This window comes from Dendropsophus ebraccatus, chromosome 2 (genome assembly GCF_027789765.1).
Source record: "Dendropsophus ebraccatus isolate aDenEbr1 chromosome 2, aDenEbr1.pat, whole genome shotgun sequence".
Classification (NCBI taxonomy): domain Eukaryota; kingdom Metazoa; phylum Chordata; class Amphibia; order Anura; family Hylidae; genus Dendropsophus; species Dendropsophus ebraccatus.
In genome coordinates this window covers 219,237,863-219,259,584 of record NC_091455.1, presented here as the reverse complement: position 1 = coordinate 219,259,584, position 21,722 = coordinate 219,237,863, and the positions used below count along the sequence as shown (strand labels likewise).

Below are 21,722 nucleotides of genomic sequence, written 5' to 3'. Positions count from 1 at the left end.
CACACCATCCACTCCTGATTATTGATCTCCATCCCCAGTACAGTCCACACCATCCACTCCCCTGATTATTGACCTCCATCCCCAGTACAGTCCAAACCATCCACTCCCCTGATTATTGACCTCCATCCCCCAGTACAGTCCACACCATCCACTCCTGATTATTGATCTCCATCCCCAGTACAGTCCACACCATCCACTCCCCTGATTATTGACCTCCATCCCCAGTACAGTCCACACCATCCACTCCCCTGATTATTGACCTCCATCCCCAGTACAGTCCACACCATCCACTCCTGATTACTGACCTCCATCCCCCAGTACAGTCCACACCATCCACTCCCCTGATTATTGACCTCCATCCCCAGTACAATCCACACCATCCACTCCCCTGATTATTGACCTCCATCCCCAGTACAGTCCACACCATCCACTCCCCTGATTATTGACCTCCATCCCCCAGTACAGTCCACACCATCCACTCCTGATTATTGACCTCCATCCCCAGTACAGTCCACACCATCCACTCCTGATTATTGACCTCCATCCCCCAGTACAGTCCACACAATCCACTCCCGATTATTGACCTCCATCCCCCAGTACAGTCCACACCATCCACTCCCCTGATTATTGACCTCCATCCCCAGTACAGTCCACACCATCCACTCCCCTGATTATTGACCTCCATCCTCAGTACAGTCCACACCATCCACTCCCCTGATTATTGACCTCCATCCCCCAGTACAGTCCACACCATCCACTCCTGATTACTGACCTCCATCCCCCAGTACAGTCCACACCATCCTCTCCCCTGATTATTGACCTCCATCCCCAGTACAGTCCACACCATCCACTCCCGATTATTGAGCTTCATCCCCAGTACAGTCCACACCATCCACTCCCCTGATTATTGACCTCCATCCCCAGTACAGTCCACACCATCCACTGCCCTGATTATTGACCTCCATCCCCAGTACAGTCCACACCATCCACTCCCCTGATTATTGACCTCCATCCCCAGTACAGTCCACACCATCCACTCCCCTGATTATTGACCTCCATCCCCAGTACAGTCCACACCATCCACTCCCCTGATTATTGACCTCCATCCTCAGTACAGTCCACACCATCCACTCCCCTGATTATTGACCTCCATCCCCCAGTACAGTCCACACCATCCACTCCTGATTATTGACCTCCATCCCCAGTACAGTCCACACCATCCACTCCTGATTATTGACCTCCATCCCCAGTACAGTCCACACCATCCACTCCCCTGATTATTGATCTCCATCCCCAGTACAGTCCACACCATCCACTCCCCTGATTATTGACCTCCATCCCCCAGTACAGTCCACACCATCCACTCCCCTGATTATTGACCTCCATCCCCCAGTACAGTCCACACCATCCACTCCTGATTACTGACCTCCATCCCCCAGTACAGTCCACACCATCCTCTCCCCTGATTATTGACCTCCATCCCCAGTACACTCCACACCATCCACTCCCCTGATTATTGACCTTCATCCCCAGTACAGTCCACAGCACCCACTGCCGATTATTGACCTCCATCCCCAGTACAGTCCACACAATCCACTCCCGATTATTGACCTCCATCCCCCAGTACAGTCCACACCATCCACTCCCGATTATTGACCTCCATCCCCAGTACAGTCCACACCATCCACTCCCGATTATTGACCTCCATCCCCCAGTACAGTCCACACCATCCACTCCCCTGATTATTGACCTCCATCCCCAGTATAGTCCACACCATCCACTCCTGATTATTGACCTCCATCCCCAGTACAGTCCACACCATCCACTCCCTGATTACTGACCTCCATCCCCCAATATAGTCCACCACCATCCACTCCCCTGATTATTGACCTCCATCCCCAGTACAGTCCACACCATCCACTCCCGATTATTGAGCTTCATCCCCAGTATAGTCCACACCATCCACTCCCCTGATTATTGACCTCCATCCCCCAGTACAGTCCACACCATCCACTCCTGATTATTGATCTCCATCCCCAGTACAGTCCACACCATCCACTCCCCTGATTATTGACCTCCATCCCCAGTACAGTCCACACCATCCACTCCCCTGATTATTGACCTCCATCCCCAGTACAGTCCACACCATCCACTCCCCTGATTATTGACCTCCATCCCCAGTACAGTCCACACCATCCACTCCCCTGATTATTGACCTCCATCCCCCAGTACAGTCCACACCATCCACTCCCCTGATTATTGACCTCCATCCCCAGTACAGTCCACCCCATCCACTCCCGATTATTGACCTCCATCCTTAGTACAGTCCACACCATCCACTCCGATATTGACCCTCCATCCCCCAGTACAGTCCACAACATCCACTCCCCCTGATTATTGACCTCCATCCCCACGTACAGTCCACACCATCCACTCCCAGTGATATTGACCTCCATCCCCAGTACAGTCCACACCATCCACTCCCCTGATTATTGACATCCATCCCCCAGTACAGTCCACACCATCCACTCCCCTGATTATTGACCTCCATCCCCCAGTACAGTCCACACCATCCACTCCCCTGATTATTGACCTCCATCCCCCAGTACAGTCCACACCATCCACTCCCCTGATTATTGACCTCCATCCCCCAGTACAGTCCACACCATCCACTCCCCTGATTATTGACCTCCATCCCCAGTACAGTCCACACCATCCACTCCCCTGATTATTGACCTCCATCCCCAGTACAGTCCACACCATCCACTCCCCTGATTATTGACCTTTATCCCAGTACAGTCCACAGCATCCACTGCCGATTATTGACCTCCATCCCCAGTACAGTCCACACCATCCACTCCCGATCATTGACCTCCATCCCCAGTACAGTCCACACCATCCACTCCCCTGATTATTGACCTCCATCCCCTGTACAGTCCACACCATCCACTCCCGATTATTGACCTCCATCCCCAGTACAGTCCACACCATCCACTCCTGATTATTGACCTCCATCCCCAGTACAGTCCACACCATCCACTCCCCTGATTATTGAGCTTTATCCCCAGTACAGTCCACACCATCCACTCCCGATTATTGACCTCCATCCCCAGTACAGTCCACACCATCCACTCCCGATTATTGACCTCCATCCCCAGTACAGTCCACACCATCCACTCCCGATTATTGAGCTTCATCCCCAGTACAGTCCACACCATCCACTCCCGATTATTGACCTCCATCCCCAGTACAGTCCACACCATCCACTCCCCTGATTATTGACCTCCATCCCCAGTACAGTCCACACCATCCACTCCCCTGATTTTTGAGCTTTATCCCCAGTACAGTCCACACCATCCACTCCCGATTATTGACCTCCATCCCCAGTACAGTCCAAACCATCCACTCCCCTGATTATTGAGCTTTATCCCCAGTACAGTCCACACCATCCACTCCCGATTATTGACCTCCATCCCCAGTACAGTCCACACCATCCACTCCCGATTATTGACCTCCATCCCCAGTACAGTCCACACCATCCACTCCCGATTATTGACCTCCATCCCCAGTACAGTCCACACCATCCACTCCCGATTATTGAGCTTCATCCCCAGTACAGTCCACACCATCCACTCCCCTGATTACTGACCTCCATCCCCAGTACAGTCCACACCATCCACTCCCGATTATTGACCTCCATCCCCAGTACAGTCCACACCATCCACTCCCCTGATTATTGACCTCCATCCCCAGTACAGTCCACACCATCCACTCCTGATTACTGACCTCCATCCCCCAGTACAGTCCACACCATCCTCTCCCCTGATTATTGACCTCCATCCCCAGTACAGTCCACACCATCCACTCCCCTGATTATTGACCTCCATCCCCCAGTACAGTCCACACCATCCACTCCACTGATTATTGACCTCCATCCCCAGTACACTCCACACCATCCACTCCCGATTATTGAGCTTCATCCCCAGTACAGTCCACACCATCCACTCCCGATTATTGACCTCCATCCCCCAGTACAGTCCACACCATCCACTCCCCTGATTATTGACCTCCATCCCCAGTACAGTCCACACCATCCACTCCCGATTATTGAGCTTCATCCCCAGTACAGTCCACACCATCCACTCCCGATTATTGACCTCCATCCCCAGTACAGTCCACACCATCCACTCCCGATTATTGAGCTTCATCCCCAGTACAGTCCACACCATCCACTCCCGATTATTGACCTCCATCCCCCAGTACAGTCCACACCATCCACTCCCCTGATTATTGACCTCCATCCCCAGTACAGTCCACACCATCCACTCCCGATTATTGAGCTTCATCCCCAGTACAGTCCACACCATCCACTCCCGATTATTGACCTCCATCCCCCAGTACAGTCCACACCATCCACTCCCCTGATTATTGACCTCCATCCCCAGTACAGTCCACACCAATCACTCCCCTGATTATTGACCTCCATCCCCAGTACAGTCCACACCATCCACTCCCGATTATTGAGCTTCATCCCCAGTACAGTCCACACCATCCACTCCCGATTATTGACCTCCATCCCCAGTACAGTCCACACCATCCACTCCCGATTATTGAGCTTCATCCCCAGTACAGTCCACACCATCCACTCCTGATTACTGACCTCCATCCCCCAGTACAGTCCACACCATCCACTCCCGATTATTGACCTCCATCCCCAGTACAGTCCACACCATCCACTCCCGATTATTGAGCTTCATCCCCAGTATAGTCCACACCATCCACTCCCCTGATTATTGACCTCCATCCCCAGTACAGTCCACACCATCCACTCCCGATTATTGAGCTTCATCCCCAGTACAGTCCACACCATCCACTCCCCTGATTATTGATCTCCATCCCCAGTACAGTCCACACCATCCACTCCCGATTATTGACCTCCATCCCCAGTACAGTCCACACCATCCACTCCCGATTATTGAGCTTCATCCCCAGTACAGTCCACACCATCCACTCCTGATTATTGACCTCCATCCCCAGTACAGTCCACACCATCCACTCCCGATTATTGACCTCCATCCCCAGTACAGTCCACACCATCCACTCCCGATTATTGAGCTTCATCCCCAGTACAGTCCACACCATCCACTCCCCTGATTATTGACCTCCATCCCCAGTCCTCCTGAACTGTTCAAGTTATCCAGTTTTCTGAGCTATGACCTCCCCCATCATGATGATGCCCCCTTCTTCAGCATGATGGAAGATGGGCTGTCATGTGGCATTTTGTGAGCAGCTTCTCTCCTGAATTTCTACCTGATTGGTGGAATATTGTACAGATGTTTTCATTCTAGAAAATTCTCCCATATGCACAGGAGAAGCTATAAGGGAAATTTCAGATTACAATTTTTTCCTCAGCTTTTTACCTTAAAGCAGCACTGTCAGCAGTTTCGGGCCAATGAACCTGCTGATATCACCCAGCCGCCCTGTACCTTAGGACTTAAGGGCCGCTCTTCTTTTTCTGCTCGTGCCAGTATTGTGCCGCTTTTTGATAATTTCGGATATGCTAATCCACATGTTAGGAGCATACTGAGGATTGCCCGTCTGCCCGAGCACCCTCTCGGCCCGCCTAGCCCGCCACTCCTTCCCCGCCTACCCCTCCCACTATGGATATTCATCTATGCATAGTTGGGCTGCTTGTTACCACGCATGTGCAGAATGCAGCCTGTAACAAGCGGCCTAGCCATGCATAGATGAATATCCATAGTAGCTGGGCGGGCCGAGCCGGTGCTCCGGGCGGACGGGGAACACCCAGACTGCATATCCAAAATTATCAAGAAACGGCACAATACCGAAACAGGCAGAAATAAGAAGCCCTGACGTCTGCAAAAAGAATGTGATGTTACCCGATGTATTGGAATAGGTAAATCCATTGTTTTCCATAGGTCCATTATCTGCCCAATCAGACAGGATAGCAGCCGTGTAATAAAGACTAGGAGCTGATCATCAGATGATTGTTGTCTTTTAACAACTTGGTTATTTTCACACAAAGTGAAAAGGCGTCCTCTTTTTTCTTTTTAAAATGATGTCCGTTATTACTGCATCTTAATTGTAGTCAACGGAATGACGGCCGCCCAATGCACACAGTGTATTAAACAACAGACATTGTTTGCATTGATGTCAAAATAATGATCATGACAATTATTCGCCGACATCTTTTGCAAACAAGTCCTTTTTTTGTCTTTACTACTAAATTCAATGGACCTTCAAAAAAGAATCACGCCCAAAAGGGCCTGAACTAGAATACTGTACCAACAGCCGTCATTGTAATGACGGACACCCAAAACACAAAATGACAGATGTTGTTTGCTACTCAACTGTGCATCGCTACATGTAATAGGAGATGTGTGGTCGGCGGCTGGTGAAAGTTTATAGAAAGTAATAAAGTTATACTTACCTGTCCAGGATCCCCCAGTGTCCTCCTTCCTGTTCCTAGCTCTTTGGTTATACTTACCTCTCCAGGATCCCCCACTGTCCTCCTACATGTTCCTAGCTCATCGGTTATACTTACCTGTCCAGGCTCTCCCAGTGTCCTCCTGCCTGTTTCTAGCTCTTTGGTTATACTTACCTGTCCAGGCTCCTCCATTCCTCCTGCCTGTTCCTAGCTCATTGGTTATACTTACCTGTCCAGGCTCTCCCAGTGTCCTCCTGCCTGTTTCTAGCTCTTTGGTTATACTTACCTGTCCAGGCTCCTCCATTCCTCCTGCCTGTTCCTAGCTCATTGGTTATACTTACCTGTCCAGGCTCTCCCAGTGTCCTCCTGCCTGTTTCTAGCTCTTTGGTTATACTTACCTGTCCAGGCTCCTCCATTCCTCCTGCCTGTTCCTAGCTCATTGGTTATACTTACCTGTCCAGGCTCCCCCAGTGTCCTCCTGCCTGTTCCTAGCTCATCGGTTATACTTACCTGTCCAGGCTCCTCCATTCCTTCTGCCTGTTTCTAGCTCTTTGGTTATACTTACCTGTCCAGGCTCTCCCAGTGTCCTCCTGCCTGTCCCCTGCTCACCACTGCTGACATTTCCTACCCTCTCTGTGCAGTGACAGTCACTGATCAGCAGGGAACAGGCAGGAGGAGGACAATGCTAACCGAATAAACACAGCCCTTGCTGCACGATCATAGAGCGTCTAGCAGACTGGCGCTCGCTTACGTAGAAAATTAGGAAGTGTAATATGGTGCTTAGACAACATCTGTGGCGCCCTCTATAGGCAGACATACGTCTCTCCTGTCCCATCAATTTACCGAACTCTAAACATATGGTAGAAACATCTAACAAGTAACAAAGGGAACGGGAGGTACCTGGCTGTAACGTATAGCGAAGCATGGCGGTATATGGCGTTACGTATGGAAGCAGAAGATTTTTTATTTTTTAATAAATGAATCAAATAAATAATACTTGTGTGTCCCTGTAGTGTGGATCCCACTGACCAGAAGAAGACCGCCTGTTATGATATCGATGTGGAAGTGGAAGATCCACTGAAGAGTCAGATGAGCAGCTTCCTTCTGTCCACAGCGAACCAGCAGGAGATCGCTGCACTGGATAATAAGGTAATCCCTATGGAGGAGGGGTGGGGGATAGCCATGGTGCCTGTAATCCCTATGGAGGAGGGGTGGGGGATAGCCATGGTGCCTGTAATCCCTATGGAGGAGGGGTGGGGGATAGCCATGGTGCCTGTAATCCCTATGGAGGAGGGGTGGGGGATAGCCATGGTGCCTGTAATCCCTATGGAGGAGGGGTGGGGGATAGCCATGGTGCCTGTGATCCCTATGGAGGAGGGGTGGGGGATAGCCATGGTGCCTGTAATCCCTATGGAGGAGGGGTGGGGGATAGCCATGGTGCCTGTAATCCCTATGGAGGAGGGGTGGGGGATAGCCATGGTGCCTGTAATCCCTATGGAGGAGGGGTGGGGGATAGCCATGGTGCCTGTAATCCCTATGGAGGAGGGGTGGGGGATAGCCATGGTGCCTGTAATCCCTATGGAGGAGGGGTGGGGGATAGCCATGGTGCCTGTAATCCCTATGGAGGAGGGGTGGGGGATAGCCATGGTGCCTGTAATCCCTATGGAGGAGGGGTGGGGGATAGCCATGGTGCCTGTAATCCCTATGGAGGAGGGGTGGGGGATAGCCATGGTGCCTGTAATCCCTATGGAGGAGGGGTGGGGGATAGCCATGGTGCCTGTAATCCCTATGGAGGAGGGGTGGGGGATAGCCATGGTGCCTGTAATCCCTATGGAGGAGGGGTGGGGGATAGCCATGGTGCTTGTAATCCCTATGGAGGAGGGGTGGGGGATAGCCATGGTGCCTGTAATCCCTATGGAGGAGGGGTGGGGGATAGCCATGGTGCTTGTAATCCCTATGGAGGAGGGGTGGGGGATAGCCATGGTGCCTGTAATCCCTATGGAGGAGGGGTGGGGGATAGCCATGGTGCCTGTAATCCCTATGGAGGAGGGGTGGGGGATAACCATGGTGCCTGTAATCCCTATGGAGGAGGGGTGGGGGATAACCATGGTGCCTGTAATCCCTATGGAGGAGGGGTGGGGGATAGCCATGGTGCCTGTGATCCCTATGGAGGAGGGGTGGGGGATAGCCATGGTGCCTGTAATCCCTATGGAGGAGGGGTGGGGGATAGCCATGGTGCCTGTAATCCTAATGGTGTCTAAGGTGGATTGAGATCTTCTGTCTTTGGTGGACAGACGGATCGGGCAGGTGGAAGCAGCAGGCTGTCTGGCAGCTGCTCTTCCCCTTCTCTCAGCTGGCGGCCAGTTCTTGCGCAGCATAGTTGTCCTCTGGATCAGGGATCTGCACATCAGGACTGGGGGTGCGTGAGGGACTGGATCTCCTCTGGATCAGGGATCTGCACATCAGGACTGGGGGTGCGTGAGGGACTGGATCTCCTCTGGATCAGGGATCTGCACATCAGGACTGGGGGTGCGTGAGGGACTGGATCTCCTCTGGATCAGGGATCTGCACATCAGGACTGGGGGTGCGTGAGGGACTGGATCTCCTCTGAGGAGGTGTTGTTTCTGTTCTAGATCCACGAGACCATTGAATCAATAAACCAACTGAAGATCCAGCGAGACTTCATGCTGAGCTTCTGTAGAGATCCAAAGGGTTACATCCAGGACTGGCTCTTATCCCAGAGTAGAGACCTCAAGGTAACATGCGGTTCGGCGCCCTCTGGAGATCTACATTTATGGTCAACATTATTGGCCCCCGAGTGTTCAGTATAAAGGTCTGTAGACAAACGATGTCTCCTTAGTATAGTAAGAACATGTCCGGCCCTCTTCCTTATGTCTTCTCTACTTCTGGAGATTTGAGTCTTTCTCCTACTGGGATTATTTGACTTAATTCCTCTTGTCACATGTCCCAGAGCCATCCACAATGTGTGTCACTGTAGGTAGGGGGCTCCTCCGCCACGTGTCACTGTAGGTAGGGGGCTCCTCCGCCATGTGTCACTGTAGGTAGGGGGCTCCTCCGCTAAGTGTCACTGTAGGTAGGGGGCTCCTCCGCTAAGTGTCACTGTAGGTAGGGGGCTCCTCCGCCTTGTGTCACTGTAGGTAGGGGGCTCCTCCGCCATGTGTCACTGTAGGTAGGGGGCTCCTCCGCTAAGTGTCACTGTAGGTAGGGGGCTCCTCCGCTAAGTGTCACTGTAGGTAGGGGGCTCCTCCGCTAAGTGTCACTGTAGGTAGGGGGCTCCTCCAGCACGTGTCACTGTAGGTAGGGGGCTCCTCCGCCATGTGTCACTGTAGGTAGGGGGCTCCTCCGCTAAGTGTCACTGTAGGTAGGGGGCTCCTCCGCCACGTGTCACTGTAGGTAGGGGGCTCCTCCGCCATGTGTCACTGTAGGTAGGGGGCTCCTCCGCCTTGTGTCACTGTAGGTAGGGGACTCCTCCGCCACGTGTCACTGTAGGTAGGGGGCTCCTCCGCTATGTGTCACTGTAGGTAGGGGGCTCCTCCGCCATGTGTCACTGTAGGTAGGGGGCTCCTCCGCTAAGTGTCACTGTAGGTAGGGGTCTCCTCCGCCTTGTGTCACTGTAGGTAGGGGGCTCCTCTGCCACGTGTCACTGTAGGTAGGGGGCTCCTCCGCCATGTGTCACTGTAGGTAGGGGGCTCCTCCGCCATGTGTCACTGTAGGTAGGGGGCTCCTCTGCCACGTGTCACTGTAGGTAGGGGGCTCCTCCGCCATGTGTCACTGTAGGTAGGGGGCTCCTCCGCCATGTGTCACTGTAGGTAGGGGGCTCCTCCGCCATGTGTCACTGTAGGTAGGGGGCTCCTCCGCTATGTGTCACTGTAGGTAGGGGGCTCCTCCGCCTTGTGTCACTGTAGGTAGGGGGCTCCTCTGCTAAGTGTCACTGTAGGTAGGGGGCTCCTCCCCCATGTGTCACTGTAGGTAGGGGGCTCCTCCCCCATGTGTCACTGTAGGTAGGGGGCTCCTCCGCCATGTGTCACTGTAGGTAGGGGGCTCCTCCGCCACGTGTCACTGTAGGTAGGGGGCTCCTCCGCCTTGTGTCACTGTAGGTAGGGGGCTCCTCCGCCACGTGTCACTGTAGGTAGGGGGCTCCTCCGCCTTGTGTCACTGTAGGTACGGGGCTCCTCCGCCATGTGTCACTGTAGGTAGGGGGCTCCTCCGCCTTGTGTCACTGTAGGTAGGGGGCTCCTCCGCCATGTGTCACTGTAGGTAGGGGGCTCCTCTGCTAAGTGTCACTGTAGGTAGGGGGCTCCTCCGCTAAGTGTCACTGTAGGTAGGGGGCTCCTCCACCACGTGTCACTGTAGGTAGGGGGCTCCTCCGCCATGTGTCACTGTAGGTAGGGGGCTCCTCCGCCTTGTGTCACTGTAGGTAGGGGGCTCCTCCGCCTTGTGTCACTGTAGGTAGGGGGCTCCTCCGCCACGTGTCACTGTAGGTAGGGGGCTCCTCTGCTAAGTTTCACTGTAGGTAGGGGGCTCCTCCGCCATGTGTCACTGTAGGTAGGGGGCTCCTCCGCCTTGTGTCACTGTAGGTAGGGGGCTCCTCCGCCATGTGTCACTGTAGGTAGGGGGCTCCTCCGCCATGTGTCACTGTAGGTAGGGGGCTCCTCCGCCTTGTGTCACTGTAGGTAGGGGGCTCCTCCGCCTTGTGTCACTGTAGGTAGGGGGCTCCTCTGCTAAGTGTCACTGTAGGTAGGGGGCTCCTCCGCCTTGTGTCACTGTAGGTAGGGGGCTCCTCCGCCACGTGTCACTGTAGGTAGGGGGCTCCTCCGCCTTGTGTCACTGTAGGTAGGGGGCTCCTCCGCCACGTGTCACTGTAGGTAGTGGGCTCCTCTGCTAAGTGTCACTGTAGGTAGGGGGCTCCTCCAGCACGTGTCACTGTAGGTAGGGGGCTCCTCCGCCTTGTGTCACTGTAGGTAGGGGGCTCCTCCGCCTTGTGTCACTGTAGGTAGGGGGCTCCTCCAGCACGTGTCACTGTAGGTAGGGGGCTCCTCCGCCATGTGTCACTGTAGGTAGGGGGCTCCTCCGCTAAGTGTCACTGTAGGTAGGGGGCTCCTCCCCCATGTGTCACTGTAGGTAGGGGGCTCCTCCGCCATGTGTCACTGTAGGTAGGGGGCTCCTCCGCCATGTGTCACTGTAGGTAGGGGGCTCCTCCGCCACGTGTCACTGTAGGTAGGGGGCTCCTCCGCCTTGTGTCACTGTAGGTAGGGGGCTCCTCTGCCACGTGTCACTGTAGGTAGGGGGCTCCTCCGCCTTGTGTCACTGTAGGTACGGGGCTCCTCCGCCATGTGTCACTGTAGGTAGGGGGCTCCTCCGCCTTGTGTCACTGTAGGTAGGGGGCTCCTCTGCTAAGTGTCACTGTAGGTAGGGGGCTCCTCCGCTAAGTGTCACTGTAGGTAGGGGGCTCCTCCGCTAAGTGTCACTGTAGGTAGGGGGCTCCTCCGCCATGTGTCACTGTAGGTAGGGGGCTCCTCCGCCACGTGTCACTGTAGGTAGGGGGCTCCTCCGCCTTGTGTCACTGTAGGTAGGGGGCTCCTCCGCCACGTGTCACTGTAGGTAGGGGGCTCCTCCGCCTTGTGTCACTGTAGGTACGGGGCTCCTCCGCCATGTGTCACTGTAGGTAGGGGGCTCCTCCGCCTTGTGTCACTGTAGGTAGGGGGCTCCTCTGCTAAGTGTCACTGTAGGTAGGGGGCTCCTCCGCTAAGTGTCACTGTAGGTAGGGGGCTCCTCCACCACGTGTCACTGTAGGTAGGGGGCTCCTCCGCCATGTGTCACTGTAGGTAGGGGGCTCCTCCGCCTTGTGTCACTGTAGGTAGGGGGCTCCTCCGCCTTGTGTCACTGTAGGTAGGGGGCTCCTCCGCCACGTGTCACTGTAGGTAGGGGGCTCCTCTGCTAAGTTTCACTGTAGGTAGGGGGCTCCTCCGCCATGTGTCACTGTAGGTAGGGGGCTCCTCCGCCTTGTGTCACTGTAGGTAGGGGGCTCCTCCGCCATGTGTCACTGTAGGTAGGGGGCTCCTCCGCCATGTGTCACTGTAGGTAGGGGGCTCCTCCGCCTTGTGTCACTGTAGGTAGGGGGCTCCTCCGCCTTGTGTCACTGTAGGTAGGGGGCTCCTCTGCTAAGTGTCACTGTAGGTAGGGGGCTCCTCCGCCTTGTGTCACTGTAGGTAGGGGGCTCCTCCGCCTTGTGTCACTGTAGGTAGTGGGCTCCTCTGCTAAGTGTCACTGTAGGTAGGGGGCTCCTCCAGCACGTGTCACTGTAGGTAGGGGGCTCCTCCGCCTTGTGTCACTGTAGGTAGGGGGCTCCTCCGCCTTGTGTCACTGTAGGTAGTGGGCTCCTCTGCTAAGTGTCACTGTAGGTAGGGGGCTCCTCCAGCATGTGTCACTGTAGGTAGGGGGCTCCTCCACCAGTAAATAAAGTCTATGCCCCTTACTGGTATTGTTGGCGTTAAGGAACCTCTCACCGTATTGCAGCTTCAGCAGACTGCCGTGGTGTTTCCTTCACGATTGAACTGATAGGCAGTCTTTTGGTGGAGGAGGGGGTCTTCCTCGAGCTTCGGACCTGTTTTTGCTTCAGATGTCTCCAGCTCTGTCTCCATCATAGGTTAGTCCTACCTCGTCCTTGTTTTACAGGGTTACATCTTACTCTGATGTTTACAGTGTGTACTGATGCCAATAATGTTCACCACAGCTGTACATCTGCCATGGCTTCTTTCCTGGGTCATCCATGCTTCCTTCTATACAATGGGCTGATCATCAGATCTTCTACTTTTACTAGATTATGACAGATGTGGTTGGAAACCCAGAACAAGAGAGGAGAGCTGACTTCTACCAAGAGCCCTGGTCCCAGGAGGCCGTGAGTCGCTACTTTTACTGTAAGGTGAGACATGTCTTCTCATGGGGGCGACCAATGAAATAAAAATGGAACAAGCAGCTTTTGGTTGAACTGCGACTCTCCGATTTTCTAAATAGGCCTTCTCCTTGGTAGTTTGCATGGCCGTTCTTAAGTAGATATTCTCCCTATGCTATAAAGACTCCACGCTCAACATTCTTACCCTTCTGTGTTTCAGATCCAGCAGAGGAGACAGGAGTTGGAGCAGTCTCTTGGTGTCCGGAACACATAAGGTGTTGATGTCCTCAGCCGATATGTGGCTTCTCCACCCTTCCTGCTCCCATGGTACACACAGGCCTGGTATCAGATATTCCTGGTGCTCCGGCACCTGCCCATCCACCGGCACCTTCCTTCTCAAGCATACGTCTAAGGTGCCAAGTAACTACACAATTCTCCATGTCATCAATGTTTGGGATGTGATCAAGGACCACAAGTAGTATCTGGACCAAGTCCCGTCTGTAGTCACGGGGATGGGAAGGCAGAGGAAGGTCCTGCTCATGGGCACCACCATTATTCTTATACACAGTGACACTAGGAGGAGTCCTAGATCTCTCCATTACCTTCTAGAGCCCAGCTGTAGGTACCAACATAAGAACCAGATCACAGCTTTATAGGAGGCTTCAGTCAGTCCATCGGTCATGGCTGCTAATAATCGAGACTGATAGCCGTTGGGTGCACGTTGTTACAGGATCTATCATACTCCATGGAAGTTTCTTGTGTGTTCGCCGCTATCTTAGTATGAGGTTTTGTGGCTCTCTAATGCAGCGCTGCTTACCGTACGGCCCAGCCCATGACTGTGGCATCACTACACATCCTCATACACCACGTTATTCCACAAGACCTCCAGCCCAGGCCGTTAGCTAGTTGTGGGGGGAGAGGGTAGATAGAACTGTGTGCACACTGTATATTACTGTCGTAGCTGCTGTGTGTAGTGTCACAATGTGACAATTCAATAAATTCCATTTCTACCTATTAGACTAAGTGTCTTTACTATGTGGAGAAGACATGCGGAGGAATACCCACCCAGCAGAGTTTTATCAGATACCCCCAGGACTCACAGTAGGGCGGTCACAAGAAGAGCTACATGAAAACACATAGCAATACAAACAGATGAAAAGTAACAAGGAAGGTATTCACCAATAAATGATGGCACGAAGAGGATGAAGAGGAAGAAGATGGCACGAAGAGGATAAAGATGGAAGCCAGGAACTGAAGCAGATTAACAGGAACAAACTACAAAACCTTGCCCTGGATCTATGCACAAACATCATGGTCCCTCAAGGTCCTGGTCCATATCCCTATTGAAAAGCATGATCTGCAAAACAGACCCTAAGGGCTAATGCACACGTCCATTTCCGGCCGGTGTTCTGCGGACTGGACCCGGGAGCACCCAAGTATCTTGATGAATTATGATGTCGGTCCAGTCCACAGAGCACCATCTGTGCACAAATTTGCATTAGCAGTCATCCCATTCACCACATTGCTCTCGTGTGGCTCCTGGTCCGACCCATAGGGGGCATGCTCAATCTATGCAACTTAAAGGGCCTGAAGACTCAAAACAAATCTGTCCAGGTGTCTCCACTCTCTCCCCTGTGCCTGAGTAACATGGTGCTTCATCAAAGCTTCTGTTAGACAGGGGAGGAAATGGTCAGACTATTGACCCTGAGCTGTTTGCCACAACCTGTCTGCTCCTGACTATGTTGTCCGCCATGATCTATGCTCACACCTCCACCTGCCTGACCCTTCATGCAGTGTCTCTCCCCATAACACTCACCCCCCACACCAGGACCACCCATGGAACCTGACACCTCCAAGCAGCTTCACTATATATCTTGGAGTAGATTCCCACCTGAGCTCTGATCAATCCTGATACAACCTCCTGGACCGAGCAGGATACACGTAGAGACAAGGTCTCATTTTTATCCATCTTAATTTGCCATCTATAAGTGTCAGATCCAGAGAACAGAGAAGAACTGCTGAACTCCCATCAGCCCCTCTCTCCTCCCCTATGTATAGCTCCCATCAGCCCCTCTCTCCTCCCCTATGTATAGCTCCCATCAGCCCCTCTCCTCCCCTATGTATAGCTCCCATCAGCCCCTCTCCTCCCCTATGTATAGCTCCCATCAGCCCCTCTCCTCCCCTATGTATAGCTCCCATCAGCCCCTCTCTCCTCCCCTATGTATAGCTCCCATCAGCCTCTCTCTCCTCCCCTATGTATAGCTCCCATCAGCCCCTCTCCTCCCCTATGTATAGCTCCCATCAGCCCCTCTCCCCTATGTATAGCTCCCATCAGCCCCTCTCTCCTCCCCTCCCCTATGTATAGCTCCCATCGGCCCCTCTCCTCCCCTATGTATAGCTCCCATCAGCCCCCTCTCCCCTCCCCTATGTATAGCTCCCATCAGCCCCTCTCTCCTCCCCTATGTATAGCTCCCATCAGCCCCTCTCTCCTCCCCTATGTATAGCTCCCATCAGCCCCTCTCTCCTCCCTATGTATAGCTCCCATCAGCCCCCTCTCCCCTCCCCTATGTATAGCTCCCATCAGCCCCCTCTCTCCTCCCCTATGTATAGCTCCCATCAGCCCCTCTCCTCCCCTATGTATAGCTCCCATCAGCCCCTCTCTCCCCCTCCCCTATGTATAGCTCCCATCAGCCCCTCTCCTCCCCTATGTATAGCTCCCATCAGCCCCTCTCTCCTCCCCTATGTATAGCTCCCATCAGCCCCCTCTCTCCTCCCCTATGTATAGCTCCCATCAGCTCCTCTCTCCTCTCCTCCCCTATGTATAGCTCCCATCAGCCCCTCTCTCCTCTCCTCCCCTATATATAGCTCCCATCAGCCCCTCCCCCTCCCCTCCCCTATGTATAGCTCCCATCGGCCCCTCTCCTCCCCTATGTATAGCTCCCATCAGCCCCTCTCCCCTCCCCTATGTATAGCTCCCATCAGCCCCCTCTCTCCCCCCCTATGTATAGCTCCCATCAGCCCCTCTCCTCCCCTATGTATAGCTCCCATCAGCCCCTCTCTCCTCCCCCTATGTATAGCTCCCATCAGCCCCTCTCTCCTACCCTATGTATAGCTCCCATCAGCCCCTCTCTCCTCCCCTATGTATAGCTCCCATCAGCCCCCTCTCTCCTCTCCTCCCCTATGTATAGCTCCCATCAGCCCCTCTCCCCTCCCCTATGTATAGCTCCCATCAGCCCCCTCTCTCCTCCCCTATGTATAGCTCCCATCAGCCCTCTCTCCTCCCCTATGTATAGCTCCCATCAGCCCCTCCCCCTCCCCTCCCCTATGTATAGCTCCCATCAGCCCCTCTCTCCTCCCCTATGTATAGCTCCCATCAGCCCCTCCCCCTCCCCTCCCCTATGTATAGCTCCCATCAGCCCCTCTCTCCTCCCCTATGTATAGCTCCCATCAGCCCCTCCCCCTCCCCTCCCCTATGTATAGCTCCCATCAGCCCCTCCCCCTCCCCTCCCCTATGTATAGCTCCCATCAGCCCCTCTCTCCTCCCCTATGTATAGCTCCCATCAGCCCCTCTCCTCCCCTATGTATAGCTCCCATCAGCCCCTCCCCCTCCCCTCCCCTATGTATAGCTCCCATCAGCCCCTCCCCCTCTCCTCCCCTATGTATAGCTCCCATCAGCCCCCTCTCTCCTCCCCTATGTATAGCCCCCATCAGCCCCTCTCTCCTCCCCTATGTATAGCTCCCATCAGCCCCTCTCTCCTCTCCCCTATGTATAGCTCCCATCAGCCCCTCTCCCCTCCCCTATGTATAGCTCCCATCAGCCCCTCTCTCCTCCTCCCCTATGTATAGCTCCCATCAGCCCCCTCTCCCCTCCCCTATGTATAGCTCCCATCAGCCCCCTCTCTCCCCCCCTATGTATAGCTCCCATCAGCCCCCTCTCTCCTCCCCTATGTATAGCTCCCATCAGCCCCTCCCCTCCCCTATGTATAGCTCCCATCAGCCCCTATCTCCTCCCCTATGTATAGCTCCCATCAGCCCCTCCCCCTCTCCTCCCCTATGTATAGCTCCCATCAGCCCCTCTCTCCTCCCCTATGTATAGCTCCCATCAGCCCCTCTCTCCTCCCCTATGTATAGCTCCCATCAGCCCCTCTCCCCTCCCCTATGTATAGCTCCCATCAGCCCCTCTCTCCTCCCCTATGTATAGCTCCCATCAGCCCCTCTCCCCTCCCCTATGTATAGCTCCCATCAGCCCCTCTCTCCTCCCCTATGTATAGCTCCCATCAGCCCCTCTCTCCTCTCCTCCCCTATGTATAGCTCCCATCAGCCCCTCTCCTCCCCTATGTATAGCTCCCATCAGCCCCTCCCCCTCCCCTCCCCTATGTATAGCTCCCATCGGCCCCTCTCCTCCCCTATGTATAGCTCCCATCAGCCCCTCCCCCTCCCCTCCCCTATGTATAGCTCCCATCGGCCCCTCTCCTCCCCTATGTATAGCTCCCATCAGCCCCCTCTCTCCTCCCCTATGTATAGCTCCCATCAGCCCCTCCCCTCCCCTATGTATAGCTCCCATCAGCCCCCTCTCTCCTCCCCTATGTATAGCTCCCATCAGCCCCTCTCTCCTCCCCTATGTATAGCTCCCATCAGCCCCCTCTCTCCTCCCCTATGTATAGCTCCCATCAGCCCCTCTCTCCTCCCCTATGTATAGCTCCCATCAGCCCCTCTCCCCTCCCCTATGTATAGCTCCCATCAGCCCTCTCTCCTCCCCTATGTATAGCTCCCATCAGCCCCTCTCTCCTCCTCCCCTATGTATAGCTCCCATCAGCCCCTCTCTCTCCTCCCCTATGTATAGCTCCCATCAGCCCCTCTCCCCTCCCCTATGTATAGCTCCCATCAGCCCCTCTCCCCTCCCCTATGTATAGCTCCCATCAGCCCCTCTCCTCCCCTATGTATAGCTCCCATCAGCCCCTCTCCTCCCCTATGTATAGCTCCCATCAGCCCCCTCTCTCCTCCCCTCCCCTATGTATAGCTTCCATCAGCCCCTCTCTCCCCCTCCCCTATGTATAGCTCCCATCAGCCCCTCTCCCCTCCCCTATGTATAGCTCCCATCAGCCCCTCTCCCCCCCCCCTATGTATAGCTCCCATCAGCCCCCTCTCTCCTCCCCTATGTATAGCTCCCATCAGCCCCTCTCCTCCCCTATGTATAGCTCCCATCAGCCCCTCCCCCTCCCCTCCCCTATGTATAGCTCCCATCAGCCCCTCTCCTCTCCTCCCCTATGTATAGCTCCCATCAGCCCCTCCCCCTCCCCTCCCCTATGTATAGCTCCCATCAGCCTCTCTCCTCCCCTATGTATAGCTCCCATCAGCCCCTCCCCCTCCCCTATGTATAGCTCCCATCAGCCCCTCTCCTCTCCTCCCCTATGTATAGCTCCCATCAGCCCCTCCCCCTCCCCTCCCCTATGTATAGCTCCCATCAGCCCCCTCTCCCCTCCCCTATGTATAGCTCCCATCAGCCCCTCTCCTCTCCTATGTATAGCTCCCATCAGCCCCTCTCCTCCCCTATGTATAGCTCCCATCAGCCCCTCCCCCTCCCCTCCCCTATGTATAGCTCCCATCAGCCCCTCCCCCTCCCCTCCCCTATGTATAGCTCCCATCAGCCCCTCCCCCTCCCCTCCCCTATGTATAGCTCCCATCAGCCCCTCTCTCCTCCCCTATGTATAGCTCCCATCAGCCCCTCTCCTCCCCTATGTATAGCTCCCATCAGCCCCTCCCCCTCCCCTCCCCTATGTATAGCTCCCATCAGCCCCTCCCCCTCCCCTCCCCTATGTATAGCTCCCATCAGCCCCTATCTCCTCCCCTATGTATAGCTCCCATCAGCCCCTCCCCCTCTCCTCCCCTATGTATAGCTCCCATCAGCCCCTCTCTCCTCCCCTATGTATAGCTCCCATCAGCCCCTCTCTCCTCCCCTATGTATAGCTCCCATCAGCCCCTCTCCCCTCCCCTATGTATAGCTCCCATCAGCCCCCTCTCTCCCCCCTATGTATAGCTCCCATCAGCCCCCTCTCTCCCCCCTATGTATAGCTCCCATCAGCCCCTCTCCTCCCCTATGTATAGCTCCCATCAGCCCCTCTCCTCCCCCCTATGTATAGCTCCCATCAGCCCCCTCTCTCCTCCCCTATGTATAGCTCCCATCAGCCCCTATCTCCTCCCCTATGTATAGCTCCCATCAGCCCCTCTCTCCCCTCTCCTATGTATAGCTCCCATCAGCCCCTCTCTCCCCTCTCCTATGTATAGCTCCCATCAGCCCCTCCCCCTCTCCTCCCCTATGTATAGCTCCCATCAGCCCCTCTCTCCTCCCCTATGTATAGCTCCCATCAGCCCCTCTCTCCTCCCCTATGTATAGCTCCCATCAGCCCCTCTCCCCTCCCCTATGTATAGCTCCCATCAGCCCCCTCTCTCCCCCCTATGTATAGCTCCCATCAGCCCCCTCTCTCCCCCCTATGTATAGCTCTCATCAGCCCCTCCCCCTCCCCTCCCCTATGTATAGCTCCCATCAGCCCCTCTCCCCTCCCCTATGTATAGCTCCCATCAGCCCCTCTCCCCTATGTATAGCTCCCATCAGCCCCTCTCTCCTCCCCTATGTATAGCCCCCATCAGCCCCTCTCTCCTCCCCTATGTATAGCTCCCATCAGCCCCCTCCCCTCCCCTATGTATAGCTCCCATCAGCCCCTCTCCCCTCCCCTATGTATAGCTCCCATCAGCCCCTCTCTCCTCTCCCCTATGTATAGCTCCCATCAGCCCCTCTCCCCTCCCCTATGTATAGCTCCCATCAGCCCCTCCCCCTCCCCTATGTATAGCTCCCATCAGCCCCCTCCCCTCCCCTATGTATAGCTCCCATCAGCCCCTCTCCCCTCCCCTATGTATAGCTCCCATCAGCCCCTCTCTCCTCTCCCCTATGTATAGCTCCCATCAGCCCCCTCTCCCCTCCCCTATGTATAGCTCCCATCAGCCCCCTCTCTCCCCCCCTATGTATAGCTCCCATCAGCCCCCTCTCTCCTCCCCTATGTATAGCTCCCATCAGCCCCTCTTCTCTCCCCTATGTATAGCTCCCATCAGCCCCTCTCTCCCCTCCTCCCCTATGTATAGCTCCCATCAGCCCCTCTCCTCCCCTATGTATAGCTCCCATCAGCCCCCTCTCTCCTCCCCTATGTATAGCTCCCATCAGCCCCTCTCTCCTCCCCTATGTATAGCTCCCATCAGCCCCTCTCTCCTCCCCTATGTATAGCTCCAATCAGCCCCTCTCTCCTCCCCTATGTATAGCTCCCATCAGCCCCTCTCTCCTCCTCCCCTATGTATAGCTCCCATCAGCCCCTCTCTCCTCCCCTATGTATAGCTCCCATCAGCCCCTCTCCCCTATGTATAGCTCCCATCAGCCCCTCTCTCCTCCCCTATGTATAGCTCCCATCAGCCCCTCTCTCCTCTCCCCTATGTATAGCTCCCATCAGCCCCTCTCTCCTCCCCTATGTATAGCTCCCATCAGCCCCTCTCTCCTCCCCTATGTATAGCTCCCATCAGCCCCCTCTCCCCTCCCCTATGTATAGCTCCCATCAGCCCCCTCTCCCCTCCCCTATGTATAGCTCCCATCAGCCCCCTCTCTCCTCTCCTCCCCTATGTATAGCTCCCATCAGCCCCTCTCCTCCCCTATGTATAGCTCCCATCACCCCCTCTCTCCTCCCCTATGTATAGCTCCCATCAGCCCCTCTCTCCCCTCCTCCCCTATGTATAGCTCCCATCAGCCCCTCTCCTCCCCTATGTATAGCTCCCATCAGCCCCTCTCCTCCCCTATGTATAGCTCCCATCAGCCCTCTCCCCTCCCCTATGTATAGCTCCCATCAGCCTCTCTCTCCTCCCCTATGTATAGCTCCCATCAGCCCCTCTCCTCCCCTATGTATAGCTCCCATCAGCCCCTCTCCCCTATGTATAGCTCCCATCAGCCCCTCTCCCCTCCCCTATGTATAGCTCCCATCAACCCCTCTCTCCTCTCCTCCCCTATGTATAGCTCCCATCAGCCCCTCCCCTATGTATAGCTTCCATCAGCCCCTCTCTCCTCCTCCCCTATGTATATCTCCCATCAGCCCCTCTCCTCCCCTATGTATAGCTCCCATCAGCCCCTCTCTCCTCCCCTATGTATAGCTCCCATCAGCCCCTCTCCCCTCCCCTATGTATAGCTCCCATCAGCCCCTCTCTCCTCCCCTATGTATAGCTCCCATCAGCCCCTCTCTCCTCTCCTCCCCTATGTATAGCTCCCATCAGCCCCTCTCCTCCCCTATGTATAGCTCCCATCAGCCCCTCCCCCTCCCCTCCCCTATG

General features: G+C 54.9%; 1 protein-coding gene across 3 annotated transcripts in view; it reads left to right on the top strand.

Moving 5' to 3' along the window:
• The window catches only part of SMARCD3 (SWI/SNF related BAF chromatin remodeling complex subunit D3), a 201,957-nt gene extending 187,579 nt beyond the window's left edge, over nt 1-14,378 (top strand). For all 3 annotated transcript variants that reach the window (XM_069959599.1, XM_069959596.1, XM_069959598.1), the window contains exons 10-13: nt 7,462-7,597; nt 9,082-9,204; nt 13,290-13,391; nt 13,582-14,378. In XM_069959599.1, the coding sequence (XP_069815700.1) occupies nt 7,462-7,597; nt 9,082-9,204; nt 13,290-13,391; nt 13,582-13,635 (415 nt within the window). In that variant the 3' untranslated portion in view covers nt 13,636-14,378. The remainder of the gene's footprint in view (nt 1-7,461; nt 7,598-9,081; nt 9,205-13,289; nt 13,392-13,581) is intronic.
• Nucleotides 14,379-21,722: the final 7,344 nt, after the last annotated feature.